The following is a 10,227-nucleotide window of genomic DNA, read 5'->3' as shown; positions in this document are numbered from 1 at the left end:
AGCAGACAGAAAGGAGCTATGAGGGAGGGGCCGTGCAAAACGGAAGCTTTACAAGCAGAAGGGACCGCACAAGAAAGTGATACCAGCAAAGAGCAGATTGGTTGTGGCAAGGTCACCTTCCTTCAGGGGCCAGGATGGCAAGGGACAACCAGGCAGATGACTTACCTGACTAGGCTATTCCTGATTACCGTTCCTTTTCAGGAGAGCCAAAACAGTCAGTCTCAGTTGGGTGAAGTAGGGCTTAGCATAAGCGACTCATCTGGGGCTTGCTGTCTCATTTTTAACAGGGGGTTTACAAATAACTGTTTGATAGTTTGAAAATGAACCATGCTGGAGGTTTCACATCATTAGTTTGTACATAAAATGGTAGATTATTTTTGGATGTGGCAATTTTCTTATCCACAAGGTGGCGACTAATCCTTTTCAGGCAGCATTGAATTGATTCTGTGATGCTTTCTGATCAAATGAAAGATTTTTATTGTGATCCAGAAGACATGGGGAGGGAGGAGGAGTGTTTGATTTCAGAAACAAGAAAATTTTAAGCTTTTTTTCTCTGAAAGATTTGAGAACTCATTTGAGCAAAAATCAATTTGTATTGGGCAGTACCAAAGGCTTAGAGGTTAGGAGCACTTTCCAGACAGGACCTGAAGGCAAGGAGAAGATGCAAAACAAGGGAACCATTTGATTGGCTGTGGCTTAAGTGGTTTCACCATTTGGGAAATCCTGACTGGCTGTTTGTGTTTGGGTTGTTTTTCTTACACTTGAGGCATTTACAAGAAATACTCCACTAAGGGTTTGGTTCCATTTGGTAGGCAAGGAAAGGGTAAAAACCACCTCAGTCCAAAAGCCTCCTTGCATCATTACTTTGACATCATAAAACACTGTTTATAGAACAATGCTCAATGAAGGAACATAAATCATGCGTTTTATAAAAATCTTCATAGAGACTCAAAAGATCCAATTCATACATCTCTGTCCTCAGCAATTTGATGTTTAAGAGATTAGCTGAGATAACTCTGGAAAATATACTTGAAATTTTAAAAACGGGATAGTCATATATATCATTGTCCCAGCTTGTTGGATATTTTAGAGAAAATTAATGATGCATATTTAACTTTTGATTCCATTCAGCTAGCACTATTCTATGCCTGTTCCTCATATTCTGAGCCCCACTTCAGACCCACTGAATCTGAAGGAGTTCAGAACACACCATGTATGCCAAAATCGCTCTGGCATAGAGATGATTTTGAGTTAAAGGCATTTGAAAGACAGCAAATATAAGAAAAACACTCCTATCTTCCTTCTTTTCTTTAAAGGCAGGAGATGAAATTCCTGTAAGACATGTTCCCCATACCAGGAGGAAAGCAACATATTTATCATCAGGGATGAGAAGTTGAGGCCAAGAGAATTCTACACAAACTTTATTTGTTCAAACGATACTCATCTGTTGGGGTCCTTTAATGGACCGGAGTGGTCCGGAGTCGACGATGAGAAAGTGAAAGAAGGAGAGAGGCTAATATTCTCTGCGTTACGCAGCCGGCTTTCGTATTCCAGGGAATCAGCCAGAAATAGAGAGAGAAAGAGAAAGAGAGAAAGAAAGAAAGACAAGGGGACCCAAGCAATGATGGAATAAGGGTGCTTTATTGAATTCCGTAAGAGTATATACACCGTAATACAAGGTAGCTTCTTCAGATAAAGATCAAGAGACCAGACTTTACAAGTTTACCAAGGAAGCAGGGAGCAATAGAGACCATAAGGCCAAAAGGCGATCCATATCAAAAGAGGGTCGGAAATAGTTACTTTTCACCATAAGTAAAAACTAACAAAGGAGATGCATGCATTCCTCAGTCCTGGGAGAGGCTTGCCTCTCCTCTTAATTCCTGAATATTCAGGAATTAATAAGGAACAGAAGATTCATGACAGATCCAAAACACCACACAGGAAGCCTCCTGTTAAATGTATCCTGACACTCATCATCTCATCTCCCCTGAGTTTCATCACTTTTCCACTTTGTTCAACCTAATATGAGAGCAAGGAAGAGTTGCCATTTCTCTGGGTCTTCATTCTTTATGAAGTCTAGAGTGTCATGTATTAATATTAAATAAATTGGTGTGTTTTTCTTCTGCTGACCTATTTCTTGTCAGTGTAGCTGTCAGGCCCAGTTTAAAAAAAAAACAAACTGTAAAAGGGTGAAGGAGGCAAGAATCTGCCATCCCAAAATATGCCTCATTGGCGCGAGGATTGTTTTCTAGGTCGGTTATTTGTAAGAAACAGCAGATACTGGAGAGGCTCTGAAAACTGAGAAGTTTCCTTTTAGTAAAAGACATTTGGACTTGTAAGGGAAATCTCCTTTTGTAAGGATATCTTCCTGTCTGTACCTGGAAGAGGAGGCTGAACTAAATCTAGAAATTTCAGAAATTCCTATTCATCTTATCAACTCTGATCATATTAAGGCAGGAGTTAAATCTGCCTAACAACTATACTCTCATTTTCTGGGCTTTTCCTGACAATCCCCTGTCAGTTGCTCCCCCAAACCCACATGTCCTTTTTCCTCTTTGGCTGGAGATGTTATTTCTGGCAGTTCGGTCTTTTCTGGGAGTCCCTCACTTTTCCCGGGTCTCTCCCACATATACAGGGGACACACAGGTTACTAAACTTTTGTTGGTGTTTTCTCTTGTTAATCTGTCTTTTATTACAGGGCATCTCAGCCAACACGCTAGAAGGGCAGGGGAAACATGATCTTTCCTTCCCCATTAGAGTAAAGGCAAACATTGACCTCTAGAATCAGAGGCTACATTTTAAGATCTCTGGAGGTTAAAGTCTGAGAAGTTCACCTTTATAGCACTTTAAGTCTATGACGTTGAACTGGCTGCTCTCACAGCATTCCACCTGCCGGACCAATCCCGTCTCGTGCTCTGGCCACAAAGTCTTCTGCTTGCCTCACTCTGCTTTCTCGAGGGTTTAAAGGCAGCTAGCTGGCTCTTTACCTCAAGAATAGGTCACTCATCAGTCATTAAAAAAGAAGGAAAGTTTGCTCTTTGCAACCACATGGATGGACCTGAAGGGCATTGTGCTAAGTGAAATAAGTCAGAGAAAGAGAAATACTGTATGATTTCAGTTATATGTGGAATCTACTATAACCAACTAGTGACTATAACAACAAAAAAAGAAGCAGACCCACAGATACAGAGAGAATCTAGTGCTTACCAGTGGGGAAAGGGGCAGTATAGGGCTGGAGGATTAACAGGTACAAACTCTTATGCATCAAATAAGCTACAAGGATATATGTACAGCATACGAACTGTAGCCCGCCAGGACCTTCTGTCCATGGAATTTTCCAGGCAAGAATACTGGAGTGGGGTGCCATTACCTTCTCCAGGCTATCTTCCCAACCCAGGGATGGAGCCCAAGTCTCTTACGTCTCTTGCATTGACAGGATTCTTCACCATTAGTGTTATCTGGGAAAGCATTTAGGGAATATAACCAGTATTTTACAATAACTGAAAGTGGAATAAACTCTTTAGAAAGTGTGAATCAGCTGTAACTTATCGGTATTACACATCAATTATACTTCAATAAAAAATACAGTAGGGCACAAATCTGAATGTTTTATGGCTCTGATTACCTAGGCCACAGGTGAATATGAAGGAGTGGAGGTTTTTCAGAACATGTCCACCTTGAGTATGTTTTTCTTACATCCACACTCTTCTGTTTTAAACTTCAGTTGTGGAGAATTCACCCTGCCCTCAGCTGATTTTTTTTTTTCCACACACTTCATTCAATACTCCAGCCAGGTCTGGAAGGGTCATCACTGCCTTTGGAAGGGTCACCAAGTTTTTCCTCTAATCTCTCTAGAGACGTTCACCTTAATAAAGTAAAGGGAAAGAAAGGAAGACTTGGTTTCTTCCTGTGTTGTTCCAATTTTCTCAATACTGCAATGAAATGCTTTTTGCTAATAGGTCTTCTACAATAAAGAAATGAGGGCTTCCCTGCTGGCTCAGATGGTAAAGAATCTGCCTGCAATGCAGGAGACCTGGGTTTGATCCCTGGGTGGGGAAGATCCCCTGGAGAAAGGAATGGCAACACTCCAGTATTCTTGCCTGGAGAATCCCATGGACAGAGGAGCCTGGTGGGCTGCAGTTCATGGGGTCACAAAGAGTTGGACACAACTAAGTGACTAACACACACACACAATAATTAAATGAGTGATCCACTAAATTTAATTGAAATATATCCTAATTTAAAAAGAAGTATATATTTTTACCTCAAGAGGATGATTTTGATGTGGGAAGATAAAGTAAACAGCCTCAAATCATTCTTGCTATCTCCCTCTTCTTCCCCCCAAAAGCACAGAAACATCCACATACATAAACAACTCAAGAAAGAGCTTGGTAACTCCACTATCAATATTATTAGTATTAAACTATACTTGCAAAAAGTGAAAAACACTCCAATCTGTTGTATTTGGCAGCATTTCCCTCCCCTATTGCTCATCTACAACGATTAGTTGAACAAACAGGGATAAGAAATTAAAACCTCTCAAAAGAAATTTTCCAACCAGTTCTTGGGGGAGGACTTGGAATACTGAAACGTAAGGAACCACTTCTGATCAACCTGAGTGACTTGAGTCACTGAAAATAGATCCAGAAATACAAATGATGGATTATTTTATTCCGATGTGAAATCTAACAAACCTTAGATGTGTTGGCTCATACTCGTTTTAAACACTGGGCTACAAGTAGATGTACAATATTGATGTTGGGGTAAAATGACACAATAATAACTTGGATTTGTTACTGCTAGAGTCAAAATCACTTAATAATTTTCCTCCCAACACTGTATTATAAAAAATCTTGAACACATGGAAAAGTTGAAAGAACCGTGCAGGGAACACCCACAAACTTAGTACCCAGATCCCAGCTCCTGTCTGTTCATCCTCTGTCCGTCTGTCCTCTTCTAGGAGCTTGGCTACCCACAGTTTCTATGTCTCTGGTCTCTCTCCAGAGCCTCCATGTCGCTGTTATTTTACATGTTGTTGAAAGGGGATCATTCCTCAAGGCAGGGCTGGGCTTGTAGGAACCACTTCATTTCTCTAAGCACAGCCCTTCTTTGGGTTGTTTTGTTCCTTGGAGGCTGTTCTCAGAAGTTAAGCTTTTTGCATCACTGTGAAGAAATGGACTTATCCCCTCTTCTCTGCAGCTCCCACCAACACAGAAGGACGTGGCTGGGGTGGTCCCACTCGGACACCTCCCCTCCCTCCCTCTTCTCTTTCCAGGTGGTCACTGAGGTTGGCTCCCCTCTGTAGAGAGGGCATCTAAATGTCTCTGTGCCTGGGGGGGTGTCCTCCGCCTGCCCGCAGCAGCATCCCTCTGGGGAGGCAGGAAGAAGGCTGGTACCGGATCATCTCCTGTCTTCCATGTTGACTTGACCCCCAGGAGAAACTGTCTCCCCGCCATGCCAAAAGGAGGAAGGGATGGGCACTTTTGTGTTATCCTTCTCTGAGTCCTGCTATATACCACAAGGCCCTCATCTCAGCTGGGCACAGGGCCACTGACCAAGCAGAAGTCGGAGTTGGGGTGGGTGGGACCCTCCTGTGGGACCAGTGATTCTCAGGAAGCTCCTGTCACATTCACTGGAGAAATCCACCCCGCTCCATCCCTCTACCCCAGACCCCCACCGCTTCTCATGCCCCTGTCCACTTTCCGAGGTGGAAAGAAAGCATCTCATGTGTCTGCAGCAGGGAGGGTGGGATCAGCCCTCAGTGCAATTGAGGCCCAAGGAGGCCAGCTGACTCCTGACCAGTGGGCGGGGCTGGACCTGGGGGTGACAGGGTCGGTTCTGCCATTCAGGGGACGCCAGAGGGGTCTGGTCCTGACTCTTGCTGTCTCTTTAGAATGTCGTGAACTGACTGCTTCTTTACTCTCAGTGAAGGGCTCTACTCACCACTTTCTGGGCAAGTAGAAACCTCCCGGACCACAGGCTTTTCCTGAAAAGATGGAAAATGAATCCGATTTGGTTGTCTTGACTGACAACTCTGAAAATGCAACTCACTGCATACCTGTGCCTGGCATTTTCAGGAATCTAAAGGACAAAGATAATTCAAGACAAAATTAATCCTTGCTTAGAAGCAGTCATGATGCATTTATATTATAAAAAATACTGAGAACTTGAAGTGGGTTGGGCTCCCCTTGATGCCCAAGGTGAGAATGTAGAATAGAATGTCAGTTCAGTTCAGTTCAGTCGCTTAGTCGTGTCTGACTCTTTGCGACCCCATGAATCACAGCACGCCAGGCCTCCCTGACCATCACCAACTCCCAGAGTTTACTCAAACTCATGCCCATCCAGTTGGTGATGTCATCCAGCCATCTCATCCTCTGTCATCCCCTTCTCCTCCTGCCCCCAATCCCTCTCAGCATCAGGGTCTTTTTCCAATGAGTCAACTCTTCACATGAGGTGGCCAAATTATTGGAGTTTCAGCTTCAGCATCAGTCCTTCCATTGAACACCCAGGACTGATCTCCTTTAGGATGGACTGGTTGGATCTCCTTGCAGTCCAAGGGACTCTCAAGAGTCTTCTCCAACACCACAGTTTAAAAGCATCAATTTTTCAGCGCTCAGCTTTCTTCACAGTTCAACTCTCACATCCATACATGACCACTGGAAAAACCATAGCCCTGACCAGACGGACCTTTGTTGGCAAAGTAATGTCTCTGCTTTTTAATATGCTGTTTAGGTTGGTCATAACTTTCCTTCCAAGGAGTAAGCGTCTTTTAATTTCATGGCTGCAATCACCATCTGCAGTGATTTTGGAGCCCAAAAAATAAAGTCTGACACTGTTTCCACTGTCTCCCCGTCTATTTCCCATGAAGTGGGACCAGACGCCGTGATCTTGGTTTTCTGAATGTTGAGCTTTAAGCCAACTTTTTCACTCTCCTCTTTCACTTTCATCAAGAGTAGAATGTAGACTGTAGGAAATTAATTCTCATCCTGACCTTCCTTTTAATCAAGTGACTTTGATCTCACCATCACGTTCTTCATTTAGGCTTTCATTGAGCTGGGAGCTGCCACCTTGTGGCCATAAGGCATTACTGCACTTCTAAGAACACAGGAACACATGTCTTCTTTGGAATCGTGCCTACGAAGAACAGAGAGAGAAGCCACATCGTGGAGCTCTGACTCACCTAAGACGTGTGGCAGGTGAAGCCCAGAGTCACCAGCCGACTGAGCTACACAGCCTGAGAAGGATTGTCTTGTGGGAAACTGGCTTCCTGTTCAGTTTTAAATGTTTGAGAGTGTTGAAAATTTGGTTGTTTTAATATATTAAAACACCACAACTTAAAGCAAATATTAAAGTGGAACCCTTTGCTCACATTCCCTGGCCCCTCTCTGGATCTCTGCAGGCCAACGCACTGTTTATTTTTTCTTTTTAATTTTTATTTATCTTCTAGTTGGAGGAAAATTGCTTTACAAGGTTGTGTTGGTGTCTGCCTTTTTAAACTTTTTTAATTGGAGGGAAATTGCTTTACACACTGTCTTTCTTGATCAACATTATCAGCCCCAGTATTAGGGATGTACAACATGCATCTCTCACAAACATTCTACATGGCTTAGCTTATTTACCTGACATATAAGTTCTGAATTCACGACTCTAACAAGTTTTTCAATAGATTTCAGTTCAGTTCAGTTGCTCAGTCATGTACAACTCTTTGAGACCCCATGAATCGCAGCATGCCAGGCCTCCCTGTCCATCACCAACTCCCGGAGTTTACTCAAACTCATGTCCATCGAGTCAGTGATGCCATCCAGCCATCTCATCCTCTTGTCGTCCCCTTCTCCTGCCCTCAATCTTTCCCAGCATCAGGGTTTTTTCAAATGAGTCAGCCCTTCACATCAGATGGCCAATAGATTTACATGGAATAAAAATATCCATGTTGAAAGTAAACGCAAGGTTTATTTATTCAAAGTTGTAAATTTGATAATTATTATTCTGCTTCTTTTTAAAAAAATTATTTCTTTATTTTAATTGGAGGATGGATAATTACAATATTGTGATGGGTTTTGCTATACATCAATATGAATCGGCCATAGGTATACACGTGTCCTGAACACTCCTCCCAACCTCCTCCCCACCCTATGTACAGGAAATATAGAAAGGTTTTAAAATTACATTAGTTACTCTTTTTAGTAACAAACAACTTGGATTCAGATTATAAACAATTCAAATTAAAAAGTGCAGCAACCTGTCACAGAGCCATGAAAGTACATTAAGACAAGATAAAGATTATCTTTTATTTCACCTCTTGAAGAACTATTTAGTATTTTCAACAAGGTGATGTGATCACAGGTAATATGTTAAGGTAATGAGGACTAATGAGTGTCAGATCTTGTTTTCCACTTGGTCATTGCAGCCTGAAGTATTGGTATGTTAGAACCTCAACTTGTCTTTTTTTCAGAATCCTAATGTAAAGACCCCAGGTTGGTACAGAGACCCTCCCACGGGGAGCCTCTTTCCCATCCCTCCTCCCTCTTTCTTTCATCTCAGAATCAAAAAGTCAGGTTCATCTAAGTGTAAAGGAGATTTTGGTGAAGTCTATAAACCCGAGAGCCTCAAGACATGATTGGGATAAAGATGGTTAATGCTTTGGAAAGTAAAATTATACTGTTTCTTTTTCCCCTCCCTTAATAAAGTTATCCTTTTTCGAAGTCCTTTTCCAGTTCTTTGATTTCAAGCAATAGAGCCTATAAGGAAATGAGCATTAAAATACTCTGCTACAAGGAAGCGGTCAGTAGGCATTCCATTGATTTTTGAAACAAAGAAACCAAATCCCTACTTCCCCATAGACATTGGCTTCACCCTCCTCTGACTGAGCCCTGGTCTCCTGGGGTCAGATTCCCAGCCTGAAATCTGCTGTGCGTGTCGCTGGGGCAGTTTTATTTCTCCCCACTCCCTTCCTGAGAATTCTGCCTGTGGTTAATGAGGCCAAAGGCTAAGTCTCAGCCCCCACCCCCCACCCTTGATAAATACAAGAACGCTCCGGAGCAGGGAGGAGAAGAGTCGACACAGTGTCTGTGACAAGGTGCCCAGAGGGTGATTGGAGAAGAGAGCCTGCTGGGAAGGACGCGCTGCCGGTGAGCCCACGGCGGGGAGGACTCGCCACCGCCCGCAGGCGGTGGGTGCGCAGGCGGCATGCGCTCCAGGGTTCACCCCGCGCTGCCGCTGCTTCTCACGCTGCTGATGCCGGTGAGCAGGGACTGGTACCCAGAACGTGGGATTTACCTGCCAGGGGCCGGGAGCTGACCGCGCAGCTCCAGCCGGCTCTGCCTGTTCGAGGATGGGGGACGGGGCTGAGTGTGATGGCTTGCAGCTGGGGGCGGGGGGTGGAAGCTTTAGTACAGGGAAAGAAGAGGGGTTCCAGAATTTACACCAAGGAGGGGTTTGGCAGAGTAGTGGGAACAGGCTAAGACTGGTTTATATAGGTTTATAGGTTTATATACGTTTAGATTTGTATCAACGCGTTTCCTAAGGACATTTCTTTTCACTTTCTTTCACAATCTCAACTGTGTATGTGGAAGAGGGTTTGAGCAAACCCATGGGGGTGGGATGGCTAAATCCTCCTGCCTCACCACCCCCTGCCCCCCACCAGTTGCCATGGCTGAACCCGGAAACAAACAGTAGAATCAAGATGGACACATCCGGGCCTGTTGCTGGTACTTACCGTGGACGGAGTTTAGGCTGCATCTGCCTGTGGGGTGCAGCCACTTAGCCCGCTTTCCTCAGACAGAAAGGGAGAGCCATGGGGTTCTGGCACTGCTCCTGGGTTCTCCCTTATAAACCCAGCCAGGGCAGAAGCGGGAGGCCCTGCAGTGGATGGGGGTCCAGACGGTGGGTCTACCCTGCATTGTAACCTGGCTGGGCACCGTGGTTGTCGCTTGGCCTCGGTCCTCACCTCGGTTCAAGCTTGACTCTTCTCAGATGCTGCGAGAGTCCCAGTGCCCAGAGGCCACTCACCCCTGGATTCAGCAGAGCTGATCTGGGGATGCGGCCTGGGCATCCGGGTTCTCAAGGCTCTTCCTTCATCTTGTTAAGCCTCGTTGCCTCCGCCTGAAAATGGAGCTCCTGCAGGCACTTACTTGACCTGGTGGTTGTGGGAGTCAATGAGGAAATGCAGAGAGGGTCTTTTCTTGCTGTCTTCCACGCCCTGGCGGGACGGTTATTCTTTTCACTCAG

At 44.4% G+C, this 10,227-nt stretch overlaps 1 protein-coding gene across 3 annotated transcripts in view; it reads left to right on the top strand.

The window, feature by feature from the left end:
* The first annotated feature begins 9,075 nt into the window (after nt 1–9,075).
* Nucleotides 9,076–10,227, top strand: part of CDH26 (cadherin 26) — a 44,870-nt gene continuing 43,718 nt past the window's right edge. For all 3 annotated transcript variants that reach the window (XM_043480099.1, XM_043480098.1, XM_043480101.1), the window contains exon 1: nt 9,076–9,240. In XM_043480099.1, the coding sequence (XP_043336034.1) occupies nt 9,187–9,240 (54 nt within the window). In that variant the 5' untranslated portion in view covers nt 9,076–9,186. The remainder of the gene's footprint in view (nt 9,241–10,227) is intronic.

Source organism: Cervus canadensis, chromosome 10 (genome assembly GCF_019320065.1).
Source record: "Cervus canadensis isolate Bull #8, Minnesota chromosome 10, ASM1932006v1, whole genome shotgun sequence".
Classification (NCBI taxonomy): Eukaryota; Metazoa; Chordata; class Mammalia; order Artiodactyla; family Cervidae; genus Cervus; species Cervus canadensis.
This window is presented reverse-complemented; position numbering and strand designations above follow the sequence as displayed.